This window comes from Hyla sarda, chromosome 8, assembly GCF_029499605.1.
Source record: "Hyla sarda isolate aHylSar1 chromosome 8, aHylSar1.hap1, whole genome shotgun sequence".
Lineage (NCBI taxonomy): Eukaryota > Metazoa > Chordata > Amphibia > Anura > Hylidae > Hyla > Hyla sarda.
In genome coordinates this window covers 227818235-227839853 of record NC_079196.1, presented here as the reverse complement: position 1 = coordinate 227839853, position 21619 = coordinate 227818235, and the positions used below count along the sequence as shown (strand labels likewise).

General features: G+C 43.4%; 2 protein-coding genes across 8 annotated transcripts in view; one reads left to right on the top strand and one right to left on the bottom strand.

The window, feature by feature from the left end:
• The window catches only part of LOC130283980 (zinc-binding protein A33-like), a 34770-nt gene extending 30251 nt beyond the window's left edge, over positions 1-4519 (top strand). For 2 of the 3 annotated variants that reach the window (XM_056533826.1, XM_056533827.1), the window contains exons 3-4: positions 1977-2088; positions 3947-4519. In XM_056533826.1, coding sequence (XP_056389801.1) covers positions 1977-2088; positions 3947-4370 — 536 coding nt within the window. In that variant the 3' untranslated portion in view covers positions 4371-4519. The remainder of the gene's footprint in view (positions 1-1976; positions 2089-3946) is intronic. The other variant, XR_008846895.1, reaches the window with a different exon arrangement.
• The window catches only part of LOC130283978 (zinc-binding protein A33-like), a 112673-nt gene that overhangs the window by 65497 nt on the left and 25557 nt on the right, over positions 1-21619 (bottom strand). The gene's annotated exons all lie outside the window — the stretch shown is intronic.

Sequence of the window (21619 nt, the reverse complement as noted above, 5' to 3'; positions counted from 1 at the left end):
CAGGCAGCCTTTATATATGAGCCAGTCGGGCTAGGAGGGGCGAAGAGAGCAACAAACCATAGCAACAACCCGTATCTAACTTACAAATGGGAGTTGTAGTTCTGAAGACTTTTTTCGTTGATATACGTTTTAAAAATTGTTTAAAAAAATTCTGCTATGGGCATTAAAAAGAAAGATTTAATGCATAAGATATGAGCCTCCTGTCTGATATATAACTCAGGATCAGTACAGGATAAGTAATGTAATGTATGTACACAGTGATCTCACCAGCAGAATAGTGAGTACAGCTCTGGAGTATAATACAGGATATAACTCAGGATCAGTACAGGATAAGTAATGTAATGTATGTACACAGTGACCTCACCAGCAGAATAGTGAGTACAGCTCTGGAGTATAATACAGGATATAACTCAGGATCAGTACAGGATAAGTAATGTAATGTATGTACACAGTGACCTCACCAGCAGAATAGTGAGTACAGCTCTGGAGTATAATACAGGATATAACTCAGGATCAGTACAGGATAAGTAATGTAATGTATGTACACAGTGACCTCACCAGCAGAATAGTGAGTGCTGCTCTGGAGTATAATACAGGATATAACTCAGGATCAGTACAGGATAAGTAATGTAATGTATGTACACAGTGACCTCACCAGCAGAATAGTGAGTACAGCTCTGGAGTATAATACAGGATATAACTCAGGATCAGTACAGGATAAGTAATGTAATGTATGTACACAGTGACCTCACCAGCAGAATAGTGAGTACAGCTCTGGAGTATAATACAGGATATAACTCAGGATCAGTACAGGATAAGTAATGTAATGTATGTACACAGTGACCTCACCAGCAGAATAGTGAGTACAGCTCTGGAGTAAAATACAGGATATAACTCAGGATCAGTACAGGATAAGTAATGTAATGTATGTACACAGTGATCTCACCAACAGAATAGTGAGTACAGCTCTGGAGTATAATACAGGATATAACTCAGGATCAGTACAGGATAAGTAATGTAATGTATGTACACAGTGACCTCACCAGCAGAATAGTGAGTGCAGCTCTGGGGTATAATACAGGATATAACTCAGGATCAGTACAGGATAAGTAATGTAATGTATGTACACAGTGACCTCACCAGCAGAATAGTGAGTACAGCTCTGGAGTATAATACAGGATATAACTCAGGATCAGTACAGGATAAGTAATGTAATGTATGTACACAGTGACCTCACCAGCAGAATAGTGAGTACAGCTCTGGAGTATAATACAGGATATAACTCAGGATCAGTACAGGATAAGTAATGTAATGTATGTACACAGTGACCTCACCAGCAGAATAGTGAGTACAGCTCTGGAGTAAAATACAGGATATAACTCAGGATCAGTACAGGATAAGTAATGTAATGTATGTACACAGTGATCTCACCAACAGAATAGTGAGTACAGCTCTGGAGTATAATACAGGATATAACTCAGGATCAGTACAGGATAAGTAATGTAATGTATGTACACAGTGACCTCACCAGCAGAATAGTGAGTGCAGCTCTGGGGTATAATACAGGATATAACTCAGGATAAGTACAGGATAAGTAATGTAATGTATGTACACAGTGACCTCACCAGCAGAATAGTGAGTACAGCTCTGGAGTATAATACAGGATATAACTCAGGATCAGTACAGGATCAGTATTATAATGTAACTATTAAGTAACTCTAGTGTTTTTGGAGATTGATTTTACATGAACATCGGTGGTCAGAGGTGGTGATCGTCTTTTAACCTGCTGTATAAAGGGTTACTACAGCATCAGTAAGAAGAACAACTATCTGGGTATCCTACCTGTGTCTGTACGAGAGCTGGAAGGCGAACCCAACCAGCAGCATTACCACCTCCCCATCTCCCAACCGGTTGCTCAGAAATAGTATATATTCATATGAATGACCTTCGATCTCCTCCATCTGTTTATCCCACAGCCGCTTCACCTCTGACGCTGGATCCAGAGACGGCTCATCGCAATCTGCTGGTGTCTGAGGACTTGACCAGCGTCTCCTACCTGTCAAGTATCTTCAGGAGGGTCCCGGACAGGTGAGAGCTGTAATCTCCTCATTGTGGACACATAGATATTATTTTCATTGTTCACTCGATGATAACATGCTGGACTCTAGGGTCATTAATACTCTTTGCCTAGGTGCCTTGTAGCTCCCATGGGAATACTGTATTTGTTGTATTTGTTTTTTTTTTTTGTTTTTATTAAGACACATTATACAAAGAATATATCTGTAAACTTCAAATATAAAATCAAATTTCAATCTATACAAACCCTACACGAAGATCACGTATGACAAGAAACATTCCCACAATCCAACCCCCAAGTAAAAAGGTTTTCACCGGAGTACCCCTTTAAGATATAAAAGCAGGCTGTACCTTTCCTAGGGCTGATGGTGGTTGCCAACCTTATAAAATTGCCTTTTCATTTCTCAGCTGTGTCAAGGAGGCGGAGCCAGACTGGGCAAGATCCACAGCCTGCCACGCCCAGCCCCTCTCTGATTGTAAGCTGAACCTCTATATCTGTCGAGAAGGGTCTGGGAGGTGAAGGCAAGCAAATGAGTGCGCCAGCTTGTGGCACTTGCCCAGTCTGGCACCGCCTCCTTGACACTCAGATGAGAAACAAAAAAGGTGATTTTATAAGTTTGGCAGCTACCATCAGCTCCAGGAAAGGTAACGCTTGCTTTTATACACTTAGCATCTGATAGACTCTCTTTAAAGGGGTACTCCGGTGGAAAACTTTTTTTTTTTTTAATGAACTGGTGCCAGAAAGTTAAACAGATTTGTAAATTACTTCTTAAACAGATTTGTAAAAGTACTCTGCCCCTAGACATCTTATAAGATGTCAGATCGCGGGGGTCCTGATGCTGGGGACCCCCGGGATATCGGCTGCAGCACCCACCTCAACGGCCTTGGCAACGCTGGAGGCTTCGGATCCCGACCACGCGAGCGAAAGAGTGTGACGTCACGACTCTGCCCCCGTGTGACATCACGCCCCGCCCCTCAACGCAAGTCTATGGGAGGGGGAGTCACGGCCGTCACGCCCCCTCCCATAGGCTTGCATTGAGGGGGCAGAGCCATGACGTCATAACGCCCCGGCCCCGTGATCGACAGTAATCAGACCCGGAGCGAACACGCTCCGGGGACTGATTTTAACAGGGTGCGGCATACAAGATCATGGGGTCCCCAGTGGCGGGACCCCCGCGATCAGGCATCTTATCCCCTATCCTTTTCCGGAATCCTCGCTCTCCGTCGCCGCCATCACGTCGCTACGCACGCCGCTCCTATTGGATGACAGGACGGCGTGCGCGGTGATGTGATGATGACGACGATGGAGAGCGCGGACGATGCAGGGGATCCCGAAGAGGACGCGCCGGAGCCCCGAGGACAGGTAAGTGATCGTCAGCGGACCACATGGGGCACCGTAAATGGCTATCCGGTGGCAGCTGAAGCAGTCTGCGCTGGAGGATAGCCGTTTATGTGATGGCCCCGACATACAAAAGCATCGTATGTTGATGCTGCCTTCACCATGTGATGGCCTCTGAGAGTGATCATATGCTGGAATGATTGTATGTCGGGGCCATCGTAGGTCGGGGGGGGTCAGTATACATCCGGAGACAACAAACTCCATTGTATCTGTACAATAAATTCAAGAAGAGCAGATGTGTGAAATACGCAAAAGTTCAGCCCTGTATAGCAAAGTGCTGCGGATCAATACTATCATAGATATTCCAGACGTGATTTTTCCCTCCATTACTTTTGTCTTTCCATGTGTCGGATTCTCAGTAAACTTCAGATAAGTGTTGCGATGCTCCTAATATCTATTTGGCTGTTGAGGGGAAACATTTTTCATAATGTTTTGTAGCTTCACATTACACATAATTTTTTCTCCCCGCAGCCCCAAAAGATTCACTCATTTCAAAGTAGCACTGACGAAAGAAGGATTCATCGATGGTCGTCACTACTGGGAGGTGGACATAGGCGGGAATAAGGAATGGTACATAGGATTGGCCAAGAAGACAGTGGATAGAAAGCAGACTAGCGATGCTTCTGTACGTGATGGCTATTGGGCTATATTCCATCACACTGTGTTCGGCATTCTCTTGTTGACCGAGCCCCTTGTATCCATCAACATCAAGATCTCACCGAAGAGAGTTGGGGTGTATCTGGATTATGAGGCCGGTCAGGTTTCCTTCTACGACGCAGAGAAGATGACCCATCTCTACACCTACACCGCAACCTTCAGTGAGAAACTCTATCCGTATATTGGGACCGCCAGTACTGAAGAGGCCCCAATGAAAATTGTCCATGTCCAGCTGTGAGATCAGAACATCCTGCGGACGCTTGACGTGACCGGACAAGGATAATACGTGACTTGTAGTTGATAAATATTATGCAATGAGTATTTTTCAATACACAATATCACTATCAAGGTTACCGGTTGTCATTGAGATACAATGTAGAGTGTTGGATATTTAGATATATATTTAAAATCTAATTACACAGTACAAAATTATTTCAGTACACATGTAGCGTGGGGGGATAATGGTTGCAGTACAAAACCCTATATGCACATGGGGGGACATGTATCATTTCCAGTGTATAATAGAAGTTTTTTACCCCTCTGCCTGTTGTGTATATATAGCAGTGTATATAGTGTATATATGTATATGGGGTATATAGGGGGACATGCATCATTTCCAGTGTATAATAGAAGTTTTTTACCCCTCTGCCTGTTGTGTAAATTTGGCGCAGCTGCGTTAAATTTATCATTCTTGTGCAGCTACTTTCTTGAATTGCGTTTAAATTTAGAATTCTCCTCAGAGCATAAATTTACCCCGCAGCTCTATTTAGTAGGAGCTTTGTCTGCAGCGTTTCTGCACCTAAACAGTAATTGTGTCCTCGTTATTAGTTTTAGAATGTTTTTTCTTCATTATGTAGAGTTTTAATCTCACAATAATATCACATCTCCCAATTATAATACATCAATTCTACCAATGTCCTTATTCTTCATTTACCATCTGTGACCCCCCCTGTGCAAATCACCTCAAATGTACATGGTGCCCTCTACCTTATGGGCCTTGTTGTGCGCCCGCAGAGCACTTTGCGCCCACATATGTGGTATCTCCGTACTCTGGCTAAATTGTGTCCCAAAAAATGGGGATCTTTTTTCCCATTTACCTCTTGTGAAAATGTAAAGTATGTGGTAACACCTGCATGTCAGTGTAAATAATTTTATTTTTATACACTAACACACTGGTGTAGACTCCAACTGTTCCTTTTCATAATGGGTAAAAGGAGAAAAAGTCCCCCAAAATCTGTAAGGCAATTTCTCCCGAGTACGGCGATACCCCATATGTGACCCTAAAATGTTGCCTTGAAATACGACAGGGCTCCAAAGTGAGAGCGCCATGTGCATTTGAGGCCTAAATTAGGGTTTTGCATAGGGGTGGACATAGGGGTATTCTACGCCAGTGATTCCCAAACAGGGTGCCTCCAGCTGTGGCAAAACTCCCAACATGCCTGGACAGTCAATGTCTGTCCGGCAATACTGGGAGTTGTTGTTTTGCAACAGCTGGAGGCTCCATTTTGGAAACAGTGCGTTACCATACGTTGTTCATATTTATTGGGTAGGGGAGGGGGGCTGTGTAGCGGTATGTGTATATATAGTGTTTTTTTACTTATTTTATTCAAGTGTAGTGTAGTGTAGTGTTTTTAGGGTACAGTCACACGGGCGGGGGTTGACAGCGAGTTTGCTGCATCTCAATCTTGCAGCACTCCCTGTAAACCTCCGCCCATGTGAGTGTACCCTGTCCATTCACATTTGGGGGGGGGGGGGGGGGAAACATCCAGCTGTTGCAAAACTACAACTCAGAGCATGCCCTTTGGCTGTCCGTGCATGCTGGGAGTTGTAGTTTTGCAACAGCTGGAGGCACACTGGTTGCGAAACACGGAAACGGACTCAGTGTTTCGCAACCAGTGTGCCTTTAGCTGTTGTAAAAACTTCAAATCTCAGCATGCAGTGACAGCAGAAGGACATGCTGGAACATGTAGTTATGCAACAGCTGGAGGCATACTGCTACAACTCCCAGCATGCCCTTTGGCAGTCCGTGCATGCTGAGGGTTGTAGTTATGCAACAGCTGAAGGCACACTGGTTGCAAAACACTTGAAAGTTTTTTTACTTAACTTAGTGTTTCCAAACCAGTCTGCCTCCAGCTGTTGCACAACTTCAATTTCCAGCATGCATGGTCTGTCAGTGCATGCTGGGCGTTATAGTTTGGGGGCACAGCTGGAGGCACACGGGTTGGGAAAAAGAGTTAGGAAACGAACAATGTTTCCCAACTAGTGTGCCTCCAGCTGTTGCAAAACTATAATTCCCAGCATGGCCAGACATGCTGGAAGTTGTATTTCAGCAGGGTCAGATGTTGACAAACTACAACTCCCAGCATGCATTGGCAGTCTGGGCATGCTGGGAGTTGTAGTTTTGCAACAGCTGGAGGTCCACAGTTTGTAGACCACTGTATAATGGTCTCCAATCTGTGGTCTTCCAGATGTTACAGAACTACAACTCCCAGCATGCCTCGACAGAGTGGGCATGCTGAGATTTGTAATTTTGGAACATCTGGAAGAGCACAGATTGGAGACCATTATACAGTGGTCTTCAAACTGTGGCCCTCCAGATGTGGCAAAACTACAACTCCCAGCATGCCCAGATGGTCACATGGTAAGATGGATGGTTATCAGTGATAGCCGCCATCTTACCGGGCGCTGGGGAAAAGTATAACGGAAAGCAGTAAATTGTAAAAATAAAAGGAGAATGATCTACAGTGTTAAGTGGATACAAAGCGATTCTAATGTGACGGATCTTGTTCTATGATAAGTATCAAACATTTCCTATGTAAATGTATTAAATTGTTGGATCATAAAATAACAATATACAAGTGATCTAATGAATAATGAACTGGAAACAAATATTCTATATACAAATTATTATATAAGAGCTTTGGAATAACCAAGGAGTAAAAAGCAAAATAAAGTAACCAAATGAGGAATTGAGATCGGAAAGTGAGAACATTCTGGAGGTTCCTTATAGAACTTTCCTTCAGAAATAGAAAGGATTTCGCTACGTGCAGTTATAGATGTTTATATTTATGGGGGAAAAGACGCACGTGCCTCAAAATTTTCGGTGCAAAGGAAAAGAACGCAGGTAATAAATCCATGTGTACTATAGATGTCCCTCCAAGGTGCCCTGATTCACCACATCTGGAGGACATGTTCTACCAAAACGTGCGCAAAAAAATGGGAAAAAACAAGCGCTTGCGCAAAATTTTGCGCTAAAAAATACACACAAAACAGGGGTAAAATGTTTGATACATCTCCCCCATGGAGTATCTAACCAGGGTAGAATACACCCACTACCTAACGTATGCTATGCCTGCCAACAAAGGAGGCACTTATTGAACCATATATGTATATTTATGAACGCACAATGATAGACACACCCTCTATTAGGATAAACATGGCCGCTAGTCTTAGTTGTCAGAGATGTGTCCCGGTGACCACATGACATAAGCCGTCAAGCTCTGAGTTGTGAGCATCTCACTCTGCCCCCCTCTGTACCTGGTATGCGCTGCAGATTCATTGCCGGGCCCGGAATGGTCCTTGGTGACTGGCCGGCGCTGTTTGGACCTGTGGTCTGTGGGCTGTATGCATTGTCGGGACACCGAGACTGTAGAAGAGCTGGTCCGGTTGTGAGTCGGTCATGTGGCCTGTTGTTAGCGGGTCCCAGATCTCGCAAGATGGGGGTGCGCCACTGCCGGATGCACATCTGGAGGCACGAATCGGTGAACAGCAGATCGGGGGGTGCTGCCCCGTACTGATTGGAAGCCCCCACAAGCTTCCTTGAAAGCTTTGTGTACCTGGAGAGTTTCACCCACGTGTTTGGTCAGTGAGTCCCTTGAGAAACAAATACAGTGACCCCCCCGACCTACGATGGCCACGACATACGATCATTTCAAGATACCATGGCCCCTCAGAGGCCATGTTTTAATGTGAGATTAATGCGGGATAAATTCATATGGATTTAGAATAAACACGCCCTCTTTTTAACAAAGGTGACCCCCTAAATTATAATAGACACACCCACGACTATTAGTATAAGTTAGACATAAGTTCATGATGGGAGAAGCCACAGACACAGACGGATGAAGAAGGAGGAGAATGAAGGATGTGAGAAGCTGAGGCAGAGGCGGCCATCTTGAAAGAAAGTAGAAGATGGATCCACCATGCTGGATGAAGTAACTAGGCTTTAAGAAGGAAGCCCCAGCCAATAAGATGAGATTAAAAAGACACAAGCCCATATAATGCTTCCTACATGAATAATCAATACTAAGGACTGGCCATCCATGGAGACTTATTGTTTTATGTACTGTCTGCCATGTTGCCAAGAAGATTACAATAAATGTATATATATATATATTTTAAATAAACTAAGTGCTCTGAAATCGTCAGACCTGAGTATATTTACTTATACAATATTTTTAAGGGAAAACGGTCACCTGTACACCGGGTTATAGTGCGGGTGAATAGGTGAGGGGTCTCAGACTGCTATACCTACCTGCAGTGCGGAAGCCCGATCCTCCAAAGGTCCCCCCTTCTTCCAGCGCTCACTTGCGCACTGAGGTGGTCCCGCCAGCTACATTTAAATATTCATAAGTGCCAGCGCATCACCGGTCACGTGAGCGCTCGTGCCTACTGAGCATTAAAAAGCATCTAAGCCACTGCCTCGGCAGCCATTGCTCCCCAAATGCAAAGTGACATTGGTCCCAGAGACCCTTTAGATGATATTCGTAGAAAGCGGCAACTCACCAGGGTAAGCAGGTTAAAATCTTCAGAACCTTATTTCTTTCATGTTAAAATATGTAACAGCGTGGAGGGGAGAGGAGGAACAGGTAGACGAGGACGGCTGTAGCTACTTTGCGCGCATCACGCGCTTCATTAAGGAGCCTAACGCAGCACATGATGCGCGCGAAGTAGCTACAGCCGTCCTCGTCTACCTGTTCCTCCTCTCCCCTCCACGCTGCCATCTTACATATTTTAACATGAAATACCGTATATACTCGAGTATAAGCCGACCCGAATATAAGCCGAGGCCCCTAATATAAGCCGAGGCCCCTAATTTCACCCCAAAAACCCAGGAAAAGTTATTGACTCGACTATAAGCCTAGGGTGGGAAATACATCATCCCCCACGTAATCATCCAGACCCCCGTCATTAACATCCTCATCATCATCATCCACCCGTCATCATCATCCCACACCCCCCCTTCATCATCACCGCCTGTCATCATTACCCTGTCATCATCCCACACCACCCCCTTCATCATCCCCACTTGTCAATGTCTGATTTAACAGTGGTCTTCAACCTGCGGACCTCCAGATGTTCCAAAACTACAACTCCCAGCATGCCCGGACAGCCATCGGCTGTCCGGGCATGCTGGGAGTTGCAGTTTTGAAACATCTGGAGGTCCGCAGGTTGAAGACCACTGCCCGGGCCTTCATCATCATCCAGACCCCCTCCCCCCATGAGCAACGTCCCCGTGCGTCATCGTCAAGGCAATGTCATTATTCTGGGAGGGGGTCTGGATGATGACGAAGGCCCGGGCAGTGGTCTTCAACCTGCGGACTTCCAGATGTTATCAAAACTACAACTCCCAGCATGCCCGACAAGCCGATGGCTGTCCGGGCATGCTGGGAGTTGTAGTTTTGGAACATCTGGAGGTCTGCAGGTTGAAGACCACTTAGGGCGGAGAGTTCACTCGAGTATAAGCCGAGGGGGGTCTTTTCAGCACGAAAAATCGTGCTGAAAAACTCGGCTTATACTCGAGTATATACGGTAAATAAAGTACCGAAGATTTTAACCTGCTTACCCCGGTGATTTGCCGCTTTCTACCTGATTGTTGCATATCCTGGATCCCGGGCTCCATCCAAGGACCCGATGTCTTACACTCTTCTCAGCAGAGCTTTAAAGGGGTACTCCGGCGCTAAGACATCTTATCCCCATCTAAAGGATAGAGGATAAGATGCCTGATCGTGGGGGTCCCGCTGCTGGGGACCCCGTGATCTTCCACGCCGCACCCCATTAGAATCAGCCCCTGGAGCGTGTGATGTCACTGCTCCGCCCCCTCGTGACGTCACGCTCCGCCCCCTCAATGCAAGCCTATGGAGGGGGCGTGACAGCTGTCACGCCCCCTCCATAGGCTTGCATTGAGGGGGCGGTGCGTGTTGTCACACGGGGACGGAGCCATGACGTCACTATGCTCCGGGATCGCCAGTAATCAGACCTGAAGCGAGCGCGCTCCGGGGGCTGATTCTAACGGGGTGCGGCGTGGAAGATCACGGGGGTCCCCAGCAGCGGGACCCCCATTGTCTTAGCGCCGGAGTACCCCTTTAATGCTGTCAACCTAGCAGCTGAATAATTTGTGATGCAGCCCCCAAGCAGTAAAAGCTTTCTGTTAAAGGAAAACTGTCAGCTTGTTCCCCCCCCCCCCCTCGCTAGTGGTACTGGCTGGTAGTGCGGGGGACGCTGATCAGTTTGATGCTTACTGTGCCCGGATCCGCCCGGCCGTTCTGCCGATATCTTCGTTTTTCCCTATATGCTAATGAGGTGCTAACTGGCATAGGCAGGGTAACTGGCACTCTGACGTCACAGCCGCAGCGCCGCCCAGCTCATCAATATTCCTCCCCTCCCCCCCCCCTCCCTCTTCTCCCCACTCTGTAATGATGAGGGAGAGGTGGAGGGAGGAATATTGATGAGCTGGGCGGTGCTACGGCCGGCGGCAGTGACGTCAGAGTGCCAGTTAACACCGCCTGTGCCAGTTAGCACTTCATTAGCATATAGGGAAAAACAAAGATATCAGCAGAACGGCCGAGCGGATCCGGGCACAGTAAGGATCAAAGTGATCAGCGTCCCCCGCACTGTCAGCCAGTACCACTGGTTAGTGCGGGGGGAGCAAGCGGACAGTTTTCCTTTAAAACTATGGCCCTATCTTCTGCAGACAAGTGTTCTTATGGATGAAGTAAAACTGTCATCCTATTCACCAGGGCTCAAGTCCTGCAGGAACAGGAACGGCGTTCCTTTGCTTTTTCCAGAGGAGGAACGCAGTCCCTATACACTAGTCCTGCAGGACCGACCTCTGAATTATTCTTACCCTCCCTCCATCTCCTCCCTGGCCCGGACTGCTAGATGCTGGAGATGTAGGACCTGTGATGATGTCACCGTCACATGGTAGGGGCGGGGCTTAGCTGTGGAGGAGAGGAGAGATCGTGGTTGAAGGACCTGTGTGATGCTGCAGAGGAGGCGGGGCTGAGCTGGAGGAGACATGTCACATGTCACCCCAATAAGGTAATTACATAGAAGGAGGTTTGTTACAGTGTGTCACTCCAGTAGTAAATGCAATAGGAGGGACCTATGAGTGGAGGGTAAATCCAATATTATTAACATTTGACCGCTAAGCGGTCACTAAGACCCTAAATTTCCCACCCAATATAAAACTTAACGTTTAATGAGCCGAGATTAAAATAACCTCACACATATTGATCCATGGTGCATTGATTGGCATGACACTGCATGCTATAGAAGTGAATTGAAAAATTAGACTGTGGCTGCAGTCCACAGTCTATAGTGTGAGACAATTAAAAATCTAACACATTGCCCGCCCGCCCGACGTTTCGCCACAGGCTGTGGCTTTATCAAGGGCTAAGAGGCAAATGGCGTGCAAACAAGCCTTGCAGGGGTTTAAATAACCTCCTGTCTCTAACGTCATTAGAACATGTCACTTCCTGTATTAACATGACATCTCATTGGTTACAATCATATGAAGACTAATGATTGACCGCTTCCTGGCCAATGAATTTTAGACCAGGATGCATCTTGCTATATTCGTTTGATTGACAGCATCCTTGACCAACCAGCTGAGAACAATCAAGCTTCTGAACTCCTCATTGGTGCCGGAAGCTGTATACGTATGTGCGCCATCGGTCCTGCGCTAACTAATAGCTTCCCGAACCTCCGATATGGGCGCATGCGCAGTACGGATGCGCAGAAGAACGTGCGCGAATACTTAGTCATATACAGGCACTACTGGAAGCTGCGCGACAGACATATGCGCCGGCACTTAGCCGATTTTTGGCATATGATTCACTCATGGCTATTGTGATAGGGCTGTAATACACAATATAACCACTATTGTGAACAACGACTGCGTAGCAAGTGATAGGTTAATTCAAGAACACTAATAAGTTACTATCTGGCAATATAGGACGGCCAACCTAGCAACGTAGGTATAAGATCAGAACAAGGAAATATTAATCGATAGAGGGAGGAGTAAATACTCATCTGTTCTGCATAGATGTAGTCATAATTAATTCATATCATCAACGGAAGTTAATCATAAATATAATTAATAAAGGCTTATAACGGCTCTTCTATATAGTAACAATTGTAATAAGTGATTCCTGTCCTACAAGAAGGCTGCAAAGGTGAAGCCTTCATTCAGTCCATTTGGACTTTGGGATTTTAATCTCCAAATCCAACGGGCTTCTTCTTGAAGCAGTCTGGTGTTAAGATTGCCACGTCTCGGACCTAGTTTACACTGGGTAATGCCACAGAAACGTAATTCAAAGGGAGCATCATTGTGTACAGTCCTCATATGCCTAGCAATTGGCGTATCTTGGTAGGTGTTAATAGTACTCATATGTTTTGAGATACGCCTACGCAATTGTTGAACTGTCTTTCCTACATAGATTTTAGGACAATTGCAAGTGGCTAGGTACACTACCCCCGTTGTTTGACAGGTGATGAAGTCCCTAATTTGATATTTCCGATTATCAATCGGATTAGAGAATTCTTTTGTACGTGGCATAAATTTGCAAAAATTGCACCGTCCACATGGATGTGATCCTTGAATTGATGATTTCAACCAACTGGATGCAGACTCCTCTGCATAAAAACTCCTAACTATTTGATTTTGAATATTGGGTCCTCTACGATAGGTTATAGAGGGGTGAGTAGAGATCACCTCCCTAAGGTCGTTATCCACCTGTAATATAGGCCAATATTTCCTAAGTATATTCATGATTTTTTGATTGTGTTGATCAAAGGTTCCGATACACCTAATGATCTTTTGGCCACTATTGTCTTTAGCCAATTTGTGATCACGTAATAATTCAGATCTTGGAGTAGCCCTGGCTCTGGCGAAGGCCTTGTGAAGGACTTTCTTAGGGTAACCTCTATTGGTGAAGCGTCTATACAGGAGATCACATTCTTCTTGAAATTTAAGAGGATCAGAGCAATTCCTTTTGGCTCGTAGATATTGACTGATAGGGATACCTTTCTTCAATGGTACGGGATGATAACTCTTCCAATTGAGAAAACTATTGGTTGACGTAGGTTTACGATATATAGAAGTGTGAATGTGACCAAGTGAATCAATAGTGATAGTGAGGTCAAGAAAATGAAGAAATTTATCATGAATTTCAGAAGTAAAGTGCATATTAATATGATTAGTGTTAAGTGCTTGAACGAAGGATTGAAATAATTGTGTGGTGCTGTCCCAAAAAATCAATATATCATCTATATAACGACCCCAAAATAAAATGTGAGAGTTAAATTCTTGAAAAGTGTCAGAGAAAACGTGAGTGTCTTCCCACCACCCTAAGAATAAATTAGAATAATTCGGTGCACAAGGAGTGCCCATAGCAGTGCCCTTCAACTGAAAATAAAAGTGCCTATCAAAAAGGAAAAAATTGTGAGTAAGTAGAAAACGTAATAAGGTCAAAACAAATTTGTTGTGTGCTGTGTACTGAAGACCTTTAGTAGTTAGGAAATGTTGTACAGCATGAAGTCCCTGTTCATGTTGGATGTTTGTATAGAGAGATTCCACATCCAAACTAGCTATAAGAGTACCTGGAGGGAATGTGATCTCCTGTAATTTCTTCACAGTGTCCTTGGTATCCTTAATAAAGGACGGAAGAGAGGAAACAAAAGGGGCCAAGAACTGATCTACATAGTGACTGATATTTTGTGTAATATTGTCACACCCTGAAACAATAGGTCTGCCAGGGATAGGGGAACTCCGTTTGTGCACCTTAGGAAGGGCGTAGAAAGTGGCTATTGTTGGCGATGGATTAAAGAGATATTTAAATTCTTCTTCTGTTATCAATTGGTCTATTCTTGCCTCTTGTAAAATTGTACGTAAATTCTGGTTAAACTCCTGAAGTGGGTTATGGTCAAGTTTACGATAAGTATCTTTATCATTCAACAGTCTCATCACCATAGCCTTATAATAACTTTTATCCATCAGGACGATGTTTCCTCCTTTATCAGAAGGTTTGCAAACAATCTCATTATTATGTTGTATTTCATCAAGTGCTCGGATTTCTTCCGTAGATAAGTTAGATGGAATATGGGGAGTCCTTGACCTTAGGGAACTGATCTCGTGTGTAACCATCTTAACAAAAGTATCAATATTAGAGTATTGTGACAAGGATGGTGTAAAACTTGACTTAGGTTTAAGATTAGAGAAGGGAGCTTCAACTGAGACAATTCCTGTCTCACTTTCTTCTTCTAGCTGTTCTAGCATAGTAACAACTTGCTGATCTTGTTGTCTGTTCACAGCAGGATTGGTAGCAAGGTTTTTGTGAAATTTGTGTAGGGCAAGCTTCCTGCCAAATAAATTTATATCTTTAGTCCAAGTAAAAATATTACAAGGTGGTGTAGGGGTGAATGATAACCCCTTTTGTAATACGGACAGATGGTGTTCATTCAGAACTAGGGATGACAGGTTACAAATTTGCAATTGGTCACTGGTAGCATCAGTTATTGTCTGGGAATTGGATTGTATCCCCATTTGTCGCGATCCCTCAGTTGGACCCCTGGTTCTAAAAAAAGGTGAGGGGGATTCTGTGGTAATCCTCCCATATGAGTAATCGTTGGAATGCCAGGTGCCCGTGGGGCAGCTGTTGTTGCTGTAGGACCAGGTATCACTGGGGTCATATGTACCTCTGCAGGATTGGGTAAGGCAGAGGATAAAAATCCATGTGAGTGCATGGAGGGATGGCCACCTCCTTGAGTAATATGAGGTGGGCATGGTTGTGAATGGCCTTGTGGTCTAGGGGTGTTCTCAGATTTAAAAGTACCAGTATTTTTTCTGTAGGGTTGACGTCTCTTATTGCTCCTAGATCGCGATCTAGGGTGAAACCTCTTAGGGCCACTCTGGACGTTAGTACTATCCTCAGTACCTGAGTATTCAGAATCCGAAATATCTGTATACCTATTACCCTGAAAATCTTGTTGTTGTGATTTTAAATAAATCTGTCCTGTTTCAAAATCCCTCTTGTCTCGTACGTATTTCCTGTGTTTCCTTTCTTTAATCTCACTTAAAAAACTATCAAGATGTTTCTTAAGTTTTTGCTCCAAAAGAGGATACTCAGGTTGTGTTTGGAATATTTTAATTTCACTAATTTGTGTTTCCAACTGTATACCAATTTTTGTAAATGCACCCTTCTCAAAATCTAGTAGATATTGTAACATACGTAAGGAGTTTTCAGTTAAAAGTTGTTGCCAACCTTGTATGAATTCAGTTTCGTTTTGATGTGAGTTAGGAGTGATATTGATTCTTAAACCACGATAAACAATTTTTTGCTGGAGGTATGTTTCGAGACTGGCAATCTCCCACCAGGAACGATAATACTGTTTATAAGTTTTTTGTAAATCCCTAAAAGCTGAATTTATATCAACTTGATTAAAGGGAAGATTTTGAAGTGAAAAGACATGAGCAGCATCAGCTTTAGAGTGCTCTAAATTAGGTTTGTTGGACAGGAATCCAGCCATCAGTGCATAATAAGCTTGACAGTCCACAAAAAGGAGTGATTAACTCCAATTAATTAATGCAATAGGAGGGACCTATGAGTGGAGGGTAAATCCAATATTATTAACATTTGACCGCTAAGCGGTCACTAAGAAGTGACATGTTCTAATGACGTTAGAGACAGGAGGTTATTTAAACCCCTGCAAGGCTTGTTTGCACGCCATTTGCCTCTTAGCCCTTGATAAAGCCACAGCCTGTGGCGAAACGTCGGGCGGGCGGGCAATGTGTTAGATTTTTAATTGTCTCACACTATAGACTGTGGACTGCAGCCACAGTCTAATTTTTCAATTCACTTCTATAGCATGCAGTGTCATGCCAATCAATGCACCATGGATCAATATGTGTGAGGTTATTTTAATCTCGGCTCATTAAACGTTAAGTTTTATATTGGGTGGGAAATTTAGGGTCTTAGTGACCGCTTAGCGGTCAAATGTTAATAATATTGGATTTACCCTCCACTCATAGGTCCCTCCTATTGCATTAATTAATTGGAGTTAATCACTCCTTTTTGTGGACTGTCAAGCTTATTATGCACTGATGGCTGGATTCCTGTCCAACAAACCTAATTTAGAGCACTCTAAAGCTGATGCTGCTCATGTCTTTTCACTTCAAAATCTTCCCTTTAATCAAGTTGATATAAATTCAGCTTTTAGGGATTTACAAAAAACTTATAAACAGTATTATCGTTCCTGGTGGGAGATTGCCAGTCTCGAAACATACCTCCAGCAAAAAATTGTTTATCGTGGTTTAAGAATCAATATCACTCCTAACTCACATCAAAACGAAACTGAATTCATACAAGGTTGGCAACAACTTTTAACTGAAAACTCCTTACGTATGTTACAATATCTACTAGATTTTGAGAAGGGTGCATTTACAAAAATTGGTATACAGTTGGAAACACAAATTAGTGAAATTAAAATATTCCAAACACAACCTGAGTATCCTCTTTTGGAGCAAAAACTTAAGAAACATCTTGATAGTTTTTTAAGTGAGATTAAAGAAAGGAAACACAGGAAATACGTACGAGACAAGAGGGATTTTGAAACAGGACAGATTTATTTAAAATCACAACAACAAGATTTTCAGGGTAATAGGTATACAGATATTTCGGATTCTGAATACTCAGGTACTGAGGATAGTACTAACGTCCAGAGTGGCCCTAAGAGGTTTCACCCTAGATCGCGATCTAGGAGCAATAAGAGACGTCAACCCTACAGAAAAAATACTGGTACTTTTAAATCTGAGAACACCCCTAGACCACAAGGCCATTCACAACCATGCCCACCTCATATTACTCAAGGAGGTGGCCATCCCTCCATGCACTCACATGGATTTTTATCCTCTGCCTTACCCAATCCTGCAGAGGTACATATGACCCCAGTGATACCTGGTCCTACAGCAACAACAGCTGCCCCACGGGCACCTGGCATTCCAACGATTACTCATATGGGAGGATTACCACAGAATCCCCCTCACCTTTTTTTAGAACCAGGGGTCCAACTGAGGGATCGCGACAAATGGGGATACAATCCAATTCCCAGACAATAACTGATGCTACCAGTGACCAATTGCAAATTTGTAACCTGTCATCCCTAGTTCTGAATGAACACCATCTGTCCGTATTACAAAAGGGGTTATCATTCACCCCTACACCACCTTGTAATATTTTTACTTGGACTAAAGATATAAATCTATTTGGCAGGAAGCTTGCCCTACACAAATTTCACAAAAACCTTGCTACCAATCCTGCTGTGAACAGACAACAAGATCAGCAAGTTGTTACTATGCTAGAACAGCTAGAAGAAGAAAGTGAGACAGGAATTGTCTCAGTTGAAGCTCCCTTCTCTAATCTTAAACCTAAGTCAAGTTTTACACCATCCTTGTCACAATACTCTAATATTGATACTTTTGTTAAGATGGTTACACACGAGATCAGTTCCCTAAGGTCAAGGACTCCCCATATTCCATCTAACTTATCTACGGAAGAAATCCGAGCACTTGATGAAATACAACATAATAATGAGATTGTTTGCAAACCTTCTGATAAAGGAGGAAACATCGTCCTGATGGATAAAAGTTATTATAAGGCTATGGTGATGAGACTGTTGAATGATAAAGATACTTATCGTAAACTTGACCATAACCCACTTCAGGAGTTTAACCAGAATTTACGTACAATTTTACAAGAGGCAAGAATAGACCAATTGATAACAGAAGAAGAATTTAAATATCTCTTTAATCCATCGCCAACAATAGCCACTTTCTACGCCCTTCCTAAGGTGCACAAACGGAGTTCCCCTATCCCTGGCAGACCTATTGTTTCAGGGTGTGACAATATTACACAAAATATCAGTCACTATGTAGATCAGTTCTTGGCCCCTTTTGTTTCCTCTCTTCCGTCCTTTATTAAGGATACCAAGGACACTGTGAAGAAATTACAGGAGATCACATTCCCTCCAGGTACTCTTATAGCTAGTTTGGATGTGGAATCTCTCTATACAAACATCCAACATGAACAGGGACTTCATGCTGTACAACATTTCCTAACTACTAAAGGTCTTCAGTACACAGCACACAACAAATTTGTTTTGACCTTATTACGTTTTCTACTTACTCACAATTTTTTCCTTTTTGATAGGCACTTTTATTTTCAGTTGAAGGGCACTGCTATGGGCACTCCTTGTGCACCGAATTATTCTAATTTATTCTTAGGGTGGTGGGAAGACACTCACGTTTTCTCTGACACTTTTCAAGAATTTAACTCTCACATTTTATTTTGGGGTCGTTATATAGATGATATATTGATTTTTTGGGACAGCACCACACAATTATTTCAATCCTTCGTTCAAGCACTTAACACTAATCATATTAATATGCACTTTACTTCTGAAATTCATGATAAATTTCTTCATTTTCTTGACCTCACTATCACTATTGATTCACTTGGTCACATTCACACTTCTATATATCGTAAACCTACGTCAACCAATAGTTTTCTCAATTGGAAGAGTTATCATCCCGTACCATTGAAGAAAGGTATCCCTATCAGTCAATATCTACGAGCCAAAAGGAATTGCTCTGATCCTCTTAAATTTCAAGAAGAATGTGATCTCCTGTATAGACGCTTCACCAATAGAGGTTACCCTAAGAAAGTCCTTCACAAGGCCTTCGCCAGAGCCAGGGCTACTCCAAGATCTGAATTATTACGTGATCACAAATTGGCTAAAGACAATAGTGGCCAAAAGATCATTAGGTGTATCGGAACCTTTGATCAACACAATCAAAAAATCATGAATATACTTAGGAAATATTGGCCTATATTACAGGTGGATAACGACCTTAGGGAGGTGATCTCTACTCACCCCTCTATAACCTATCGTAGAGGACCCAATATTCAAAATCAAATAGTTAGGAGTTTTTATGCAGAGGAGTCTGCATCCAGTTGGTTGAAATCATCAATTCAAGGATCACATCCATGTGGACGGTGCAATTTTTGCAAATTTATGCCACGTACAAAAGAATTCTCTAATCCGATTGATAATCGGAAATATCAAATTAGGGACTTCATCACCTGTCAAACAACGGGGGTAGTGTACCTAGCCACTTGCAATTGTCCTAAAATCTATGTAGGAAAGACAGTTCAACAATTGCGTAGGCGTATCTCAAAACATATGAGTACTATTAACACCTACCAAGATACGCCAATTGCTAGGCATATGAGGACTGTACACAATGATGCTCCCTTTGAATTACGTTTCTGTGGCATTACCCAGTGTAAACTAGGTCCGAGACGTGGCAATCTTAACACCAGACTGCTTCAAGAAGAAGCCCGTTGGATTTGGAGATTAAAATCCCAAAGTCCAAATGGACTGAATGAAGGCTTCACCTTTGCAGCCTTCTTGTAGGACAGGAATCACTTATTACAATTGTTACTATATAGAAGAGCCGTTATAAGCCTTTATTAATTATATTTATGATTAACTTCCGTTGATGATATGAATTAATTATGACTACATCTATGCAGAACAGATGAGTATTTACTCCTCCCTCTATCGATTAATATTTCCTTGTTCTGATCTTATACCTACGTTGCTAGGTTGGCCGTCCTATATTGCCAGATAGTAACTTATTAGTGTTCTTGAATTAACCTATCACTTGCTACGCAGTCGTTGTTCACAATAGTGGTTATATTGTGTATTACAGCCCTATCACAATAGCCATGAGTGAATCATATGCCAAAAATCGGCTAAGTGCCGGCGCATATGTCTGTCGCGCAGCTTCCAGTAGTGCCTGTATATGACTAAGTATTCGCGCACGTTCTTCTGCGCATCCGTACTGCGCATGCGCCCATATCGGAGGTTCGGGAAGCTATTAGTTAGCGCAGGACCGATGGCGCACATACGTATACAGCTTCCGGCACCAATGAGGAGTTCAGAAGCTTGATTGTTCTCAGCTGGTTGGTCAAGGATGCTGTCAATCAAACGAATATAGCAAGATGCATCCTGGTCTAAAATTCATTGGCCAGGAAGCGGTCAATCATTAGTCTTCATATGATTGTAACCAATGAGATGTCATGTTAATACAGGAAGTGACATGTTCTAATGACGTTAGAGACAGGAGGTTATTTAAACCCCTGCAAGGCTTGTTTGCACGCCATTTGCCTCTTAGCCCTTGATAAAGCCACAGCCTGTGGCGAAACGTCGGGCGGGCGGGCAATGTGTTAGATTTTTAATTGTCTCACACTATAGACTGTGGACTGCAGCCACAGTCTAATTTTTCAATTCACTTCTATAGCATGCAGTGTCATGCCAATCAATGCACCATGGATCAATATGTGTGAGGTTATTTTAATCTCGGCTCATTAAACGTTAAGTTTTATATTGGGTGGGAAATTTAGGGTCTTAGTGACCGCTTAGCGGTCAAATGTTAATAACTCCAGTAGTAAGGAGATTACATGAGGAGAGGGATTGTTACAGTGTGTCACCCCAGTAGTAAGGAGATTACATGGGATGGAGGTTTGTTACAGTGTATCACCCCAGTAGTAAGGAGATTACATGGGGAGGAGGTTTGTTACAGTGTGTCACCCCAGTAGTAAGGAGATTATATGGGGAGGAGGTTTGTTACAGCGTGTCACCACAGTAGTAAGGAGATGACATAATGTGGGGGTTTGTTACAGTGTGTCACCCTAGTAGTAATGAGATGACATGAGGAGGGGGTTTGTTACAGTGTGTCACCCAAGTAGTAAGGAGATTACATGAGGAGGAGGTTTGTTACAGTGTGTCACCCCAGTAGTAAGGAGATTACATGAGGAGGAGGTTTGTTACAGTGTGTCACCCCAGTAGTAAGGAGATTACATGAGGAGGAGGTTTGTTACAGTGTGTCACTCCAGTAGTAAGGAGATTACATGAGGAGAGGGATTGTTACAGTGTGTCACCCCAGTAGTAAGGAGATTACATGGGATGGAGGTTTGTTACAGTGTATCACCCCAGTAGTAAGGAGATTACATGGGGAGGAGGTTTGTTACAGTGTGTCACCCCAGTAGTAAGGAGATTATATGGGGAGGAGGTTTGTTACAGCGTGTCACCACAGTAGTAAGGAGATGACATAATGTGGGGGTTTGTTACAGTGTGTCACCCTAG